The 17,311-nt window shown below is 42.5% G+C and overlaps 1 protein-coding gene and 1 long non-coding RNA gene across 5 annotated transcripts; one reads left to right on the forward strand and one right to left on the reverse strand.

The window, feature by feature from the left end:
• Window positions 1–2,230: 2,230 nt before the first annotated feature.
• Window positions 2,231–7,101, reverse strand: LOC116357416 (uncharacterized). The gene is made up of 2 exons (XR_004205396.1): window positions 6,980–7,101; window positions 2,231–4,510 (listed from the first exon to the last, which is right to left on the reverse strand). It is a non-coding gene; the product is annotated as an uncharacterized LOC116357416 (long non-coding RNA).
• tmf1 (TATA element modulatory factor 1) lies at window positions 7,087–17,236 on the forward strand. 4 transcript variants are annotated; one of them, XM_020491662.2, is made up of 15 exons: window positions 7,087–7,678; window positions 7,940–9,357; window positions 9,700–9,803; window positions 10,916–11,042; window positions 11,219–11,464; window positions 12,639–12,805; window positions 13,207–13,456; window positions 13,562–13,718; window positions 13,857–14,049; window positions 14,206–14,275; window positions 14,363–14,473; window positions 14,573–14,692; window positions 14,925–15,077; window positions 15,272–15,397; window positions 16,079–17,236. In XM_020491662.2, the coding sequence occupies exons 1-15, from the start codon at window positions 7,546–7,548 to the stop codon at window positions 16,217–16,219; spliced, it is 3,516 nt and encodes a 1,171-aa protein (XP_020347251.1). In that variant the 5' UTR covers window positions 7,087–7,545; the 3' UTR covers window positions 16,220–17,236. The 4 variants fall into 4 exon arrangements, with proteins under 4 accessions (XP_020347251.1, XP_031660331.1, XP_020347241.1 ...); XM_031804471.1 differs by having other exon boundaries at window positions 14,363–14,455; XM_020491652.2 differs by having other exon boundaries at window positions 7,088–7,678; window positions 11,216–11,464.
• The last annotated feature ends 75 nt before the right edge of the window (window positions 17,237–17,311 follow it).

Consider the following 17,311-nt stretch of genomic DNA (forward strand, 5'->3'; position numbering starts at 1 on the left):
TCAGGTTTGTAGGCCTCCTTGCTCGCACACACTTTTTCGGTTCTGCCCACAAATTTTCTGTAGGATTGAGGTCAGGGCTTTGTGTTGGCCACTCCAATACCTTGACTTTATTGTCCTTAAGCCATTTTGCCACAACTTTGGATGTATGCTTGGGGTCATTGTCCATTTGGAAGACCCATTTGGGACCAAGCTTTAACTTCCTGACTGATGTCTTGAGATGTTGGTTCAATATATCCACATAATTTTCCATCCTCATGACGCCATCTATTTTGTGAAGTGCACCAGTCCCTCCTGCAGCAAAGCACCCCCACAACATGATGCTGCCACCCCCGTGCTTCAAGGTTGGGATGGTGTTCTTCAGCTTGCAAGCATCCCCCTTTTTCCTCCAAACATAACGATGGTCATTATGGCCAAACAGCTCTATTTTTTTTCATCAGACCAGAGGAAATTTATCCAAAAAGAACGCTCTTTGTCCCCATGTGCAGTTGAAAACCTTAGTCTGGCGTTTTTTATGGCGTTTTTGGAGCAGTGGCTTCTTCCTTGCTGAGCAGCCTTTCAGATTATGTCGATATAGGACTTGTTTTACTGTGGATATAGATACTTTTGTACCCGTTTCCACCAGCATCTTCACAAGGTCCTTTGCTGTTGTTCCGGGTATGATTTGCACGTTTCACACCAAAGTACGTTCATCTCTAGGAGACAGAACGCATCTCCTTCCTGAGCGGTATGATGACTGTGTGGTCCCATGGTGTTTATACTTGCGTACTATTGTTTGTACAGATGAACGTGGTACCTTCAGGCATTTGGAAGTTGCTCCCAATGATGAACCAGACTTGTGGAGGCCTATACATTTTTTTCTGAGGTCTTGGCTGATTTCTTTTGATTTTTCCATGATGTCAAGCAAAGAGGCACTGTGTTTGAAGGTAGGCCTTAAAATACATCCACAGGTACACCTCCAATGGACTCAAATGATGTCAATTAGCCTATCAGAAGCTTCCAAAGCCATGACATCATTTTCTGGAATTTTCCAAGCTGTTTAAAGGCACAGTCAACTTAGTGTATGTAAAATTCTGACCCACTGGAATTGTGATAGTGAATTATAAGTGAAATCATCTGTCTGTAAACAATTGATGACACAAGTCATTTTTCGATGCAAAGTAAATGTCCTAACCGACTTGCCAAAACTATAGTTTGTTAACAAGAAACTTGTGGAGTGGTTGAAAAACTAGTTTAAATGACTCCAACATAAGTGTATGTACACTTCCGACTTCAACTGCAACTCTGTGCGGGACGCTTGATGCAACTCTGTGCCGGATGCTGGATGGAACTTGGAGCTGGATTCTATACCGGATGTCACATATAGCATCTAGCTCAAAGTTACAGCCCCTACTGCACCCAGAATTCCACACAATAGTTTGTGGACTCTACTCCATAATTGCTAGGAGGTGAATAAACAGCATGTTGGTATGTTATTACAAAATGTATTCTAAATTAAACAATAGATCAATTCAAAAGCTAACTAGTCCTTGCTTGTTCAAGTACCCTTATGTCCTGCACAGATTTCCATGATCACTGTAAAAAGCCAGTCTATTAGATATACAAACGATTGATTATACATTTGTGGAATAAATGGGTACAATATTTTTGAACGTATTTTTCTTTCATAGTCTGCTTTGTCTTGTATTATATTGAAACTATTAGATTTGTACATTTGTACAGCTAGAATGTAGTATTGTTAGTGCGTTTTTTTTTCTTCCCACGCTGCATGTGTTGTAAAGAGAATTATCACGGCTATGGCATCCACAAATACACAGTCTGTAGCTAGGTCTCCATCCAATTGGTGACACATTTTCTTGCGAATATTCTAAAATCGGCATAAAGAAAATATGCACATTTTCCCACCCAATTAACATGTTGAGGATACAAATCAGTGCATGATGACGTAGTGGACACAAATGTACTTTTTGGCTTAAATGTTCATGTACCGAATAAAAATCTAAGATTCAATGGTGTTTCCATTGCATTTTAAACTCTACCGATAGTTGTCACAAATACTGTTGCGTTGAATAGCAAATGTGCCTACTCTAGCAAACAACTCGTAGTGCGGGTATGATGTGCTTGTAGGCTACTCTACATGAGATTATTTTGAATAAACGAGAATATTTGTATTTGTGTTAGTGTTTACATACTGGAGAGGGAATGCAAAACAACGACGCTGGACAGAGTGGAATCAGGTGTATCAAAAAGGCAGTTTATTGAGTCAAAGAGATCTTGTCCTGCCGTTTATCGTGCACGGACCTAAGCAATATGACTCTGTGAGGAGTCAGAAAAATTAGGCTCCCCAGCCAGAGTTTACAGCAGAATGTATACACAGAATAATGTAGGTGGAGTCTCGTCGTGTTGGTCTTCTGACTGGTCCTGAAGAGTTGGAGGTGGGCCTGCTCTTAGCCAGAGCAGGAGCCCCATTGGTGCACAGCAAAGTCCTTTTCTCTTGGCACCCGACCAGTAGGGGGGTGCCAAGAAATGTATGTGTGTCAAGGAAGCGTGGATTTAGGGACTGGTAATGTCTGCTTTAGGCTCAGGTGTTTCCTGTTTATGCAGGAGTGCATGTAGGGTTCAATGTCAGTGAGATAGCTTGGCACTCTAAGCTCGTTAGTGTTGCAGGATGATCTTTGTAGTTTACAGGGGAGTATATTTGCGTGATGGCAGCTGTGTGTCCTTCAGATAATCATGTTATTGCACGTAGGCTCTAAACTTGACTGAGGACACTGGGCCCAGAGTTATCTGAGGGCATCCGTTTAACCAGAGCTTTGGTCTGCTAGTAATGCTTTATATTATTATTTATATAACATTTGTCAAATGGCAGTCAAGCATCAAGCATCAAGCATCAAGCCTCATGTCACCAGAGTAAATCTGTCGATATTTATTTGAAATCGAGATCGCTGTACACTTTCACCACCCTGTGAAGTTCATCATAATTTATTTAATATGTAGCCTAATAAACTGCATGGTTTCCCAAGACATAGTGGGAGGACCACACACCATATAATCGCGTGGCTCCCAATTGACTTTGGTATGATGTTATTTGTCTATATTTGTTCATAAAGGCGTTTAACCACCATTTCTTGCATAATTAATTTTACCGACACAAAAAGATCCCACCATGTCGAATGAACAAATTATCTGTCTACATTTATACAATTTTACGGAAACTGTACCTGTTTCGATCACAGCTGTTATTATTTTAAAAAATTACGATATGACGATATGACTCGCATAAAACCTGTTGATGAAAACGTAGTTATTGCTGGTAAATGATTAGACACTAAAAGGAAATGTGCGTGTTTTATTTAGCTAGTTAAAATATAAATAAAGTGTTTTATGACCTGGTTTAAACAGACAGCATTAGATGTGTATTCTGGAATTGAGACGCTCTGCAACCAGGTTGTGTGATAGGACCTTCTGTGTTTGCTATCAATAAATAGATTTGATAACTGCTTTTCCCCCCCATTTTAGCTGCTTGTGCCACGGATGTCTTCAAAATAGCATCAATATGAGTTTTCAATTGCTGATTATCACTAGACAAGTCCATATGTACATGTAAGGGAATATGCATTTCACGACAGCTTCACGACTTTCTGCTTTGTCTGCAGTGCCTACATTCCTATGAACAACATGGTGTTTGTTTAGTGACGTTGATGGTCTGTACACCACAGCGAAAGGTAGGTTTTCTGTTTAAGAATACTATGATGAAAGGTATCTGGTAATAAATTGTTATCGAATTCCACTATATTTATTTCAAATTTCAAGGGAACTGTTCAGCCTGCAGCCAAGTTAAGACTCAAGTCTCTATCTACACATTTGATTCTGGAAAGCCAAACTACTCCACTGTCATATTTCATATCTGGAATGGTTAGTGATATCTCTGTGTTATATGCACTACAACCTCACAAGCTCTCTTGCACTGGAGAAAAGAGAACAGTACCATACTTAAACAATAAACTCTCTTATTTTACTTTTTTTTTGTGAGTTCTTTATTAATGTTTTTGATTTCGTTGCAGTAATTCCTTCATTGGGTTTCACACACCCAGACATAACTGGAATAAATGTTTTCCTACACAAAACATATCTGTGTGTCTACAAGTCTGTCAGAGAACTGGAGATGAAATGCATTGACTTACATATTTTCAATTAAATACACGGTAAAACTTCTAGTTTCGTTGTCATGTCAAATCCCCTGTATTCTGTTGGCAATGTACCAGACAGTGACATCTGGTGCTTGATGTTGGAGAACATACTCGTTCTATGAGGTAAAGCGGAGTTTGAAGAGCAAAGTCTTGGGAGATTTATGACTGAGACTTCAGGCCTGAGTGGGTAAATGGTTTTCCTTGTTGCATATCCATCATGTTCAAATGTGTTCCTTACCTGCCACCCTAGACCCACTTCAGCTTGCATACCGCCCCTAGAGGTCCATAGACCATGCAATCGCCATCACACTGCACAATCCCATCTGGACAAGAGGAAAACCCATGTAAGAATGCTGTTCATTGACTCAGCATTTAACACCATAGTACCCTCCAATCTCATCATTAAGCTGGAGGCCTTGGGTCTCAACCCCGCCCTGTGCAATTGGGTCCTGGACTTCCTAAAGGGCCGCCCCCAGGTGGTGAAAGTAGGAAACTACATCTCCACTTCGCTGATCCTCAACACCCCACAATGGTGGTTCAGTTGCCGTCTGCACAATGCATCACCGGGGGAAAACTACCTGCCCTCCAGGACACCTATAGCACCCAATGTCACAGGAAGGCCAAAAAGATCATCAAGGACAACAACCACCCGAGCCACTGCCTGTTCACCCCTTTACCATCCAGAAGGTGAGGTCAATACAAGTGCATCAAAGCTGGGACTGAGAGACTGAAAAACAGCTTCTCTCTCAAGACCATCAGACTGCTAAACAGAAAATCAAATCAAATTGTATTTGTCACACACGCCGAATACAACAGGTGTAGATCTTACAGTGAAATGCTTACTTACAAGCCCTTAACAAGAATATCATTTTCTTAAAACTGCTTTATTGGTTAAGGGCTTGTAAGTAAGTATTTCACTGTAAGATCTACACCTGTTGTATTCGGCATGTGTGACAAATAACATTTGATTTGATTTTCTGTTTAGCAGTCTGATGGTCTTGAGATAGAAGCTGTTTTTTTTTGTTGCAGGTAATCTTTCAGGAATATAATTACATTTCAGTAAAAATTGAAGACCTCCCAACTTATTAAACAGATTACACTTCTGTTGATACTGAATCTTTTGGAAGTATTAAGGTTTAGTAACACAGAACCATTTATATCTTTGTAAAACATGCAAATTACTTTGAAAATTTTATCACCAAATCCAAAAAGTTTAAGAGACCTAAAGAGAAATTCATGTTCAATTGTGTCAAAGGCTTTATAGAAGTCCAAAAATAAGACAACCACATCTGAGTCAATTGCATCTGAATAATCTATAAGCTTATGTGACGGCCCTTCGTAAATCCTGTTTGAGTTTCACTTATAATGGGTATCTATTCCTTTCTTTAACCTTTTGGCATAAACCAGAGCAATCAATATTTAATAAAGTAATTGGTCTCAAATTGTCAATGAGACACAGGTCTTTATAGGGCTTCAGAATCAATTAAATAAAGCCCTGTTTCATAGTGGAGACCATTTCCCCATTTTTAATGCAATCTTGAAACATTAAAAAAATCAGGTCTTCTAGTAACTCCCAAAACTGTCTGTAGAATTCAACTGACAGGCCATCAGGGCCAGGTGATTTAGCCTTTTGCATTGAATTCAGAGCCTCTCTAATTTCTTCAATTGCCACAGGTGAATCAAACTGACATAATTCTGAATGTGGCAAAAGTAGGTTCCACAACCATCTTCCTGAAATTGAGAGCTGTAAAGGTTTTCATAAAAGGAATTGACAAATTATGATATTGTAATGGGATCTTTGCATAAAACTTAGTTAATTTTGAGTGTAGTTATAGACTTTCTTTTGTAGTTTCTCCTTTCAAGTGCAAGAAAGTAACTAGTGTTTCTATCCCCCTCTTCAATCCATTTGGCTCTTGACCTTACTAAGGCACCCTTTACCAGATCTGTGTAAAGCTGTTCTAATTCTAGTTGTAAAGACCTGAATACTGTCAAGCTTGCTCATCATCTCTTTTTCTCCAAAGGTTCTTTCAGTGCGTTTAATGGCTACCACTGACTTTATATTTGAAAAATACCCATCTACTTCCATGACCCAAGTCCAGGTATAACCCTTTGTATCCGGATTGAAATAATGCCAGGCATCCTCAACACAGAGATCCTTGTATAATGTGGTGATAATATTGCTATTTTGAGGGCTTCGTTAAAATCCCCTGAAATAATTAGAAAAATACTGAGTAAAAGCATTGTCAAGTTGAAGATACTACGACCCAACTCCCATCTTGTGAAGATGTGGATTCTAGAACGTCACCTTTAAACTTGTGAATAAGTGTCAAAACACCGGCAGAATGATTTGATCCATGACTGAAATAGGAAATATCTCCCCGTTGTGATTTCCAAAATTATTTGACATTTTCACCCGAATGAGTTTCCTGAAGAAGGACAAAATCTGCGTTACAGCGTTTACAATATAAAAATAAAGCTTTCCTTTTTGTAAGATTTCTCAAACCCCTAGCATTCAGACTAACGATATTGAGTGAATTGAAAACGATCTCCTGCATTAAAAAAATTAAAGAACACAAATTAGATAACACAAGTAGTAATGTGAACAATAAAACAAACAGTGAACCATGAAAGGATTACTCCGACGGAAAACTACCCTCAGCTGAGGTAGCGGTGGTTAACAGTATAACAAATCTATTTACTTCCTTTTTTAGTTGGCAAGCGTTCATCAGTTGTAGTTCGAACGATACATTTAGTCGTGGCATTACATTAACTGTACTCTTGGTAGTACTCACAGTTCCAGTTTGGTTAATGTCAACAGAGTTACCCAGTAATCATTCTTCCTTCGATAAACGCGTGTGGGCCCTTCAGGACAGGAGCCTCCACTTCATCAGACGGTAGCATGACGTCACATGTGGGTGGTTGCTGCTACGTGGACAGGAAGTACCTAGCTCAGCTAGCCAGTCGCCAAAAATACCAAAACAAATCGACGGTGCAGGCGAAAGACGGTTCATGAAGCAGCATAACATTTAAACATGTCATGATTGAGGCAAGGCGTTTCATTGCACTTTATGGATTACCGAGCTTTCTCTATGGAGTATTCTTTGACGTGGATCGATGAAAGGTTTGCCTGATTGTTGTTAGCTAGCTAACATTAGTTGCCTAACCAGCTAACGTTAGCTAGGTAGCCAAGTTAGACAACTCGCTGCTTAGCATTTCCTTTTTTGGAGTAACAAAACTTAGCTATACCAGATCGAGATTGTCATAAGTCAACTATATTGTTAGCTAACCTCATTTGAAAGTGCATACTCCTAGCTAGCTAACCTGGTCACTAACGTTAGCTAGCTAGCAATAGACCGCTATGAGTTGGTTCAGTTCTACCCAACTGTCAAGCTTTGCCAAACAAGCTTTGACAACAGCTCAGAAGTCCATCGACCGCGTACTGGACATTAAAGAAGACGAATGGGGTGACACAGTGGTAATGCCTTATGACGGTAGGTAAAATAACGTTATCTAACTAGCTAGTTTAGCATGTCAGTGTGCTGTTGTTTTGGGGTCAACATTATACAACCTTTTTCGTTTGAACATTATTGATGTGATTACCAATGGAAGCAAGACACTAGTCATCTTGATAAGGAAGGTAGTCATAACGAGGTGTATAATGTACTCTACCCAATAAAGCTAATATGTGATATGCTTTGGAGTTTATATGACCTTATCTTCTCGACATTAACCAACAAGGGTTTTCACGTTAGATCTACCAGGGAAGACTCCATTGAGCGGTGGATGGGGGATGACACAATGGGACTCTCCCCCGGAGGAATGCACCACAACTCTCCCCCCATCATCTGAGGCCATCACGACCCCTGTCACCCGCATGGTTGTGGATGAAACAGAGAACTTCTTCAGTGCTTTTCTGCCCTCAGGAGAGCTCCAGGGTGTCATGGACACTCAGGTAGTCTCTGTGCCGCCCACCAAGTCCCACAGGCGGCCACAGGAGAAGGATGAGGAGGACAAGGACGATGTGGACCCTCACAAGACAGGCCTGACAGAGACCAACAGACTGGAAGACCAGGAAGCTACTGAGAACCAGGCTGTCCTGACTGAGTCCTCAAGTCTATGGTCTTCCTCTGAAATTGTTCTCGTTCAGACACCAGACTCTCCAGTCCTGGCTCAGGGTGATTCTCCTGATGACACTGACAGCCTACTAATCAGTGAGAGCTGGATAGAATCAACTGTGGATGATACAACTGCTGTTTCTGAGGATGCACGAACTGAACGACCATTTACTCCCTCAGAAACCCAACATGATTATGATGATCACATCTCTGAACCCACCGTCAACACTGAACTAGAGCCCCCCTTCAATCCATCTCCTCCCACACCCCCTAGGGAAATCTTATTGGAGGCCAAAGACCCCAAAGTGGAGGACAGGCAGAGTGACACACCCTCCCCTAAATCGGAGGACAGACAGAGCAACACCCCCTCCCCTCCTGTCAGCGCCTTCTCCTCAGGCACCTCCACCACTAGTGATATTGAGGTTTTGGACCATGAGAGTGTACAGAGCGAGAGTTCAGCCAGTTCCAGGCAGGAGATAGCAGAGGCCAAAGCAGGCCTCCACCTGATGCAGGGCTCCTTCCAGCTTCTCTCAGCCTCTGCCTGTGGGGACTTCCCCCGCTTAGAGGACTACCCCAAGCTGACCGAGAGCTGTGGATCCTCCTCAGATGCCTTTGAGCGCATCGACTCGTTCAGCATGCAGTCCCTGGACAGCCGCAGTGTCAGCGAAGTCAATTCTGATGATGAGATCCCAGGGAGCCGGACACTGGCATCTGTCACCGCAGGGCCCACGCCTTCTCCGCCTGTCAGAGTGGCAACCACTGCACAGGAACGGGAAAAAGAAGAGGAGGAGAAGCAGCAGGAGGAGGAAGAAGATGATGAAGAGGGGCTAACAGAAACAATGAAGGATCAGTCTCTGGATGAGAATGAGATGGAGGAGAGTGGTCGCAGTGCTACACCTGTTAACAGCGAGCAGCCTGAGGACCTAATAGAACAGGAATCAGAGGCGGACGTCACGCTGTCAGGTCCCACCCCTGACCATGAGGAACAGTTGCCCCCACCAATAACGGAAGAGAAAAGAGGGGTGTCAACATGTCAGATTCTGGAGCTTCAAAAGGTAACACACCTGTTCAGAACATGACCTTTGTGACTTGTAACAACACTTTTTAATGAACTGCTTGTGTGTGCATGAGTTGGTGTGTCCCCTTTTTTAAAATACCAACGCCTGGAGAGCAGAATAGTAAAACACCTGGTTGGACAATCCTGTTCATATGCCAAAGTAAATAGTCTGTGGATAAGATGCATTCTCCCAAACCATCATGAATTAAACAATGTGCACCTCAATTTGAACAACACATTTGATGGAGACTGTGTGACAAGAATGAAGTACTAATCATTTATTAAGGTGCCTTATCAGTGTTTTCAATGCGTTGGTTTGTGGAAAATCATTTCTTTGTAGGTAATTGATGAGCTGTCAAGCCGCCTTGAGAAGAGGGAGTTACAGCTGCTGTCAGTCAGCAAAGACAAAGCCAGGCTGGAGGAGGAGTGTGACAACCTTAAAGAGTGAGTATAAAGATCCTAACAATGTTTAAAACCCATTTCTTAAATGCATTGTAAGAGCAGAAAGAAGCATTCTCCAAACACACCTATGGAAATACACTGAGTGTACAAAACATTAGGAACACTTTCCTAATATTAAGTTACACCCCCTTTTGCCCTCAGAACAGCCTCGTGGGGGCATGGACTCAATAAGGTGTCAAGCGTTCCACAGGGATACTGGCCCATGTTGACTCTAATGCTTCCCACAGCTGTGTCATGTTGGCTGGACGTCCTTTGGGTGGTCGACCGTTGTTGATACACACAGGAAACTATTGAGCGTGAAAAACCCAGCAGCGTTGCAGTTCTTGACACACTCAAACCGTTGTGACTGTCACCTGCTACCATACCTGTTCAAGTGCACTTCAATATGTTGTCTTGCCAATTCACCCTCTGAATGGCACACATACACAATCCGTGTCTCAATTGTCTCAAGGCTTAAAAATCCTTATTTAACTTGTCTCCTCCTCTTCATCTACACTGATTGAAGTGGATTTAACAACTGACATCAATAAGGGATCATAGCTTTCACCTGGTCAGTCTTTGTCATGGAAAAAGTAGGTGTTGGCTGACAAAGTCACAAAAATGATGCACAAAGCCTGAAGCTGTGCTTTGTTATGATTCTGAACGGTCAGATAGCTAGCAATAATGACAAGAATCTGTCATGTGGGGAATCGCAGGTGTCTTGTTTCAGCTAGTTTTTATCTTGTCTTATTTTAACTGATTTTCATGTCAATGCTAATATGGCCAAAATGTACTAGCAAACTAACCAACAACTGTAATAATGTATGTGAGAGACTAGTGCTAATTGTGCAAATGTATTTGTTTTCAATAAACATTTGGAGATGAAATATAGGTTACATGTTGTCAACGATCTAAGCCAACCATGTCTGTTTTGCCCCATAGTTTCGCATGTGTCAGTTTTGTTTCTAAACAGCTAACCCATCTATACATGAATGGTAAAGTAAATAGCAAATAGTTTGTCGGCCAATTTGTCCTCTTGGTTGTGTCTATGGTGAAGTATAGTCTATAGATAAGGATGGTCCTTTAAGAGACTGAGAAGTCTCTGTGTGTTGCAGTGAGGTGATAGGTCTTAAGGAGGAGAGTTCCAGTGTGCAGTCTCTGAAGGAGGAGTTCACCCAGCGCATCGCAGACACAGAGAGGAAAGCCCAGCTAGCGTGCAAGGAGAGGGATATTGCCAAGAAGGTAAAACACAAACCGATATCTCTGTCTGTGTCAGGTATTACTGTCCCTGGTTACTCTACCCCCATAAGAATTGATTTAAGATCATTGAGTCAAATAACTGAAAATTTGTGACCATGATAGTCACATTATGCACAGCCTCTCCAGTCTATTTTACTGTTATGTTTCCTCCGGAGGAGATAAAGGGGATGAGGGAAGAGCTGTCCACCAGACTGAACTCCAACGAGACTATGGAGATCATCAGAGAGAAGGAGGAGCAGATCCGCGAACTGCTGGAGGAGGGTGAGAAGCTGTCCAAGCAGCAGCTGCAGCACTCCAACATCATCAAGAAGCTGCGTGTGAAGGAGAAGGAGAGCGAGACCAAAATCACCAAACAGAACAAGAAGCTGAAAGATCAGGAGGAAGAGCTCAAACACCTACAGCAGGTCAGTGGAAATATACAGTACTGTTCAAAAGTTTGGGGTCACTTAGAAATGTCCTTGGTTTTGGAAGAAAAGCACATTTTTGGCCATTTAAAATAACATCATATTGATCAGAAATACAGTGTAGACATTGTTAATGTTGTAAATGACAGATTTTTTTAATAGAAGATCTACATAGGCCCGTTATCAGCAACCATCACTCCTGTGTTCCAATGGCATGTTGTGTTAGCTAATCCAAGTTTATCATTTTAAAAGGCTAAATGATCATTAGAAAACCCTTTTGCAATTATGGTAGCGCAGCTGAAAACTGTTGTTCTGATTTAAAGAAGCAATAAAACTGGCCTTCTTTAGACTAGTTGAGTATCTGGAGCATCAGCATTTGTGGGTTTAATTACAGGCTCAAAATGGCCAGAAACAAATAACTTTTGTCTGAAACTCATCAGTCTATTCTTGTTCTGAGAAATGAAGGCTATTCCATGTGAGAAATTGCAAAGAAACTGAAGATCTCGTACAACTCTGTGTACTACTCCCTTCACAGAACAGCGCAAACGGACTCTAACCAGAATAGAAAGAGGAGTGGGAGGACCCAGTGCTCAACTGAGCAAGAGAATATGTACATGAGTGTCTAGTCCTCAACTGGCAGCTTCATTAAATAATACCCCCAAAACACCAGTCTCACCGTCAACAGTGAAGAGGTGACTCTGGGATGCTGGCCTTCTAGGCAGAGTGTCAAAGAAAAAGCCATATCTCAGACTGGACAATAAAAAGGGAAGATTAGATGGGCAAAAGAACACACACTGGACAGAGGAACTCTGCCTAGAAGGCCAGCATCCCGGAGTCGCCTCTTCACTGTTGATGTTGAGACTGGTGTTTTGCAGGTACTACTTAATGAAGCTGCCATTTGAGGACTTGTGAGGCGTCTGTTTACAACATTAGCAATGTTTACACTGTATTTCTGGTCAATTTGATGTTATGTTAATGGACATCAAAATGTGTTTTTCTTTCAAAAACAAGGACATTTCTAAGTGACCCCAACCTTTTGAACGGTAGTGTAGATATCTTTAATTTGAAGGATTTTATTGAACAATCACATTCCTTCAGTAGTCATCAGAAGTGTATCCTGATCCTGAAAGCCCATTTGGTATTTAACCCTGCCTGGCTGTATATGTGTCTGAAGGTTCTGGATGAGAAGGAGGAAGTGGAGAAGCAGCACAGGGACAACATTAAGAAGCTGAACGTGGTGGTGGAGCGCCAGGAGAAGGACATGACCAAACTCCAGAGTGACTCAGAGGAGCTCCTGGAAAACAACAGGAGCCTGCAGGCTGCCCTCGACAACTCCTACAAGTGAGGATACATTCTGTACTCCACTCTACTAGTATAACTCACACTGGTGAAATAATAACTCACACCACCCTACTTTTCTTACTCCTGCTTCAGACGTGCAATGTGCTTGTCATTTTGAAACCCCACAAAGACATAACGTTCTGACGGGTAAAGACGGTCACAGACGGTCACAGAAGCACCAACTCATACAGTATATCCAAGTCAGTGTAATGTGACGGAAGGTAGCCAGAAGTTAAGAGCGTTGGGCCAGTAATTGAAAGGTCGCTGGTTCGAATCGCCGAGCGCACTAGTGAAAAATCTGTCGATTAGCAAGTCACTTAACCCGAGTCGCTCCTTTAAGTCACTGTTGATAAGAGCGTCTGCTAAATGACTAAAATGTCAACGTGTGTCTGTGATGTCAGGGAACTGGCTGCACTGCACAAAGCCAAGGCAAGCCATGCCAGCGAGGCCCAGGAGGCTGCTTTGAGCAGGGAGACCCAGGCCAAGGAGGAGCTGGCTCTGGCCCTGGTGAAGGCCCAGGAGGAGGCCCGCATGCAGCAGGATGCTCTGGTCAACCAGGTGGCTGATCTGCGGCTGGCTCTGCAGAGGGCTGAACAGCAGCAGGCCAGGAAAGAAGACTACCTGAGGGAGGAGATCAGTGACCTGCAGCAGGTAAGAGACACTAATGACTTCTTTGGAGTTGTCTGCAAGGGGAAGCCGTGCTTGTGTTAGGGGTCAAAGGTCACACACTGATGTGTTTGCTGGTTGTCTCCGTAGAGACTGCAGGGGGCGGAGACCAGGAACCAAGAACTGAGTCAGAGTGTTACCTCTGCAACGCGGCCGCTGCTCAGACAGATCGAGAACCTGCAGGCCTCGCTGGGGGGCCAGACGGCATCATGGGAGAAACTGGAGAAGAGCATCTCAGATCGACTAGGTTACTCTCAAAAGTTACTCTAGTTTGTAACAAGCTTTTTAAGAGTCTCCTCTGGACAACCGATTGTTCCTATTTAAAAAAAAATATATATATGTTTCATATGTAATTCCTTTAACCTCCCACCCTTTAACTCAACAGTTGAAGCACAGGCCCAGCTGGCTGTTGCCGTGGAAAAGGAGCGTGCAGCAACTGAGGAGCTGATGGCTATTAAGGCCCAGCTGGCCTCACTGGAGTCCCAGAATTCCCTGCTTCGACAAGAGAAAGGGCGTCTCCACGGTCAGCTGGACGCAGAGAAGACCAGGCGGGAGAAACTGGAGGATGACAGCAGCAGGTACTGGGGGGCTTTTTTCATAGGTTTTGTGAGACTATAACTGTTGCATAGTAGTCAGTTGCCTTTACTTTCCTTAAGTTGGACCTAGCAGCTATCCATTACAAAGCTTTGGAGCCTTTCCATTAATGGCCATTTCCTGTCATCCTTATGGTGTAGGGAGCATGTGGAGCTGGATAATCTGAGGGGAGAGCACACTCGAACACAGGAGGAGGCCAAGAAGGAGAAGGTATGTTCCCTCCCCTGCCCTACTCACCCTTCAGTAATGGAACAACACTTCTTACACAACTGTAACCTTCTCTGTTCCTCCCGCCAGCTCCTCCTGACCAATCAGCTGGAGATGGAGAAAATGAAGGTGGAGCAAGAGAAGAAGAAATGCTACCTAGCACAAGAGGCCCTGAAGGAAAAGGTAGATCTATTTGTCAATGTAAGTTCTATATCAATGACCAGCCGTGTGTGTCTGTTCTTAAATCAATCTGTGTGGAGTGAGACTGGCCTGATGTATATGATGTTTCTCTGTCATTAGGAGCGGAAGGTATTGGTTCACTCTGTGGGTGAGCCCCCAGCCTCATCCACCCCCTCCCTGTCCCGTTCCAGCTCCATCAGTGGGGTAGACCACGCCGGCCTGCACTCCTCCTTCTCCCAGGTACTTGCCACAGGCACACCTTTTATGCTTTTGTACCCAGCCAGACTTCCATTTCTAGCCCTGTATTTGGGATGGTGACCTAGAAAGTTCTGTTTTTGTTTTGTTTATTACATGCAGCTAAGTAAGATGAATAGGGAACATATGACAAAGGGCCAAATCCTAACTAGTTTGCATATTTGGTTCGTTTGAGGTTGGATGGTTAACAAGACAGACCTGTTTTGAATTTCGTCAGGAGGACTCTCTGGGTCACTCATTGGGGACGATGACGATGTCTATGAGTGGGACCAACCTGTACGAGGCGGCTCGGCTCAGTGGAGGCTCCAGCATCATAGAGAACCTGCAATCCCAGCTCAAACTCAGAGAGGGAGAGATAGCACAGCTACAGGTACCAGCTGCCTGTCTGACACCTTGCTTTGAGGACTGCCGTTGGAAGTGTCCTACATGCATTTCTTTAAATGCCTTCTGGTTTTCAATGAAGTGATTTACAAATATACTATTGTTGAAAAACAATGCTTTCCAGGGATATTACCTCTTGCTTCTCGTCTCCCTCCCTCCCTCTCTCATCTCTTTCTCCCTTAGCTGGAGATTGCTAGTCTGGAGAGGACTCGCTCGTCCATGGCGGAGGAGATGGTCAGATTGACCAATCAGAATGAGGAGATGGAGGACAGTGTGAAGGAGATCCCCACACTGAAAGTACAACTTCAGGTGAGGAGAGGATCAGTTCACACAAGTGCCACTAAGCCAGTGAAATACAAGTGCCACTAAGCCAGTGAAATACAAGTGCCACTAAGCCAGTGAAATACAAGTGCCACTAAGCCAGTGAAATACAAGTGCCACTAAGCCAGTGAAATACAAGTGCCACTAAGCCAGTGAAATACAAGTGCCACTAAGCCAGTGAAATACAAGTGCCACTAAGCCAGTGAAATACAAGTGCCACTAAGCCAGTGAAATACAAGTGCCACTAAGCCAGTGAAATACAAGTGCCACTAAGCCAGTGAAATACAAGTGCCACTAAGCCAGTGAAATACAAGTGCCACTAAGCCAGTGAAATACAAGTGCCACTAAGCCAGTGAAATACAAGTGCCACTAAGCCAGTGAAATACAAGTGCCACTAAGCCAGTGAAATACAAGTGCCACTAAGCCAGTGAAATACAAGTGCCACTAAGCCATTGTAATCATATTAGGGTCAATCCTTGTTGTGATTCTTTAATTAAAAACCAAGATGTTATGTGAAAACTGACATCTTACAAGATGAGTTACTGGGCAGAGATGTGTGACCATCTAGGCACAGATAAAGGAAAGGTAAAGTCCATTAGTAAACCCTCTTGTGACTATATAGATCTAGTGTTGTCCTCTGAGCCTGTGTTGTGCGACTGACTATTGTAGGAGCTGGAGCAGAGACACAACACCATCCTCCAGATGTATGGAGAGAAGGCTGAGGAGGCAGAGGAGCTGAGACTCGACCTGGAGGACGTCAAGAACATGTTCAAAACCCAGATTGACGAACTGCTCAAGAACCAGAAGTAGACTGTTCCATCTAACATCCAGACCATACACAGATACAATAAACTCTTTTTTTTAGAAGTGCATTTACTGTAAAGGATGGGAAAAGAAGAGTTAATGCACCTTTTTATTTCTGATTACAGAACAGTTATTGTTTTCTTTAGGTTTTCCATCACTGTCTCTAAAGGAAGGGACATTTGAAAATCTGTCATATTATTTTAACAATTAGAATCAAACTATTTAAGTGGGATATGATGGGTAACAAATCAATATCTTAACATGTACTGATATGAAGGATAGTCACAATTAATATTCTACATTCATCATTTACTAGTTCCTTTGCATTGATTCATAACCCAACAGCCTGTTAAACAGATTGTTTTAGATGTCATTGTCCTTTATTGTGATCAACTGGCTTCCTTTTTCACTTTGTGTGTAGTGGGATGATTCAGAATGGACTATCAAGTTATATTGACAGTCTCAATCCCCTTGACCCCAGCATCCTAATTGTCATCAGTGTGTATGTTTCTGAAAACTGTACATCTTACTTTAGGATGAAAGAACAGAAAGAGTAAAGATTTGATATATTGCTTGTTTGCATTTGCTTCAGAGGTGTCACGTGTAGACAACCAAACGTTGCCTTTGGTGTGTATCAGTGACTAGGAAATCTGTAGAATTGAAAGTTATACTGTGTTGAGGCAAGGCAAGGATAATCTGCAGATATCTCATAGGCATTTTCTTTAATTTAAAAAGAAAGCTATTTAATCTCATGTTAACATAGATAATGGTATAAGATGGATGTTTACTCTAAAATGTTTGTTCTTTCCCTTGCTGGGTTTCTGTCCAAATTCAAACAATTAACTGTTATAACAAATATATCAAAAAGAAAGAATATTGCACAGTGGTATGTAGTCAATAGTTTACAGGTTTCTTCACAAATCACACATGGGGCATAGACATGAAGTTAGAAACACTGTTGATTTACAAGATTCTCGGGTCTAAAATGTAGAGTCTGTAAATAAACATTTATTGGGGTGGGGATTTATTCTTGATGTGATATTTTTTTTTATTGTTGCAGAATTGTAGGCAAAAACAATTGCACTTCTGCAAGTCTGA

This window comes from Oncorhynchus kisutch, linkage group LG1, assembly GCF_002021735.2.
Source record: "Oncorhynchus kisutch isolate 150728-3 linkage group LG1, Okis_V2, whole genome shotgun sequence".
Classification (NCBI taxonomy): domain Eukaryota; kingdom Metazoa; phylum Chordata; class Actinopteri; order Salmoniformes; family Salmonidae; genus Oncorhynchus; species Oncorhynchus kisutch.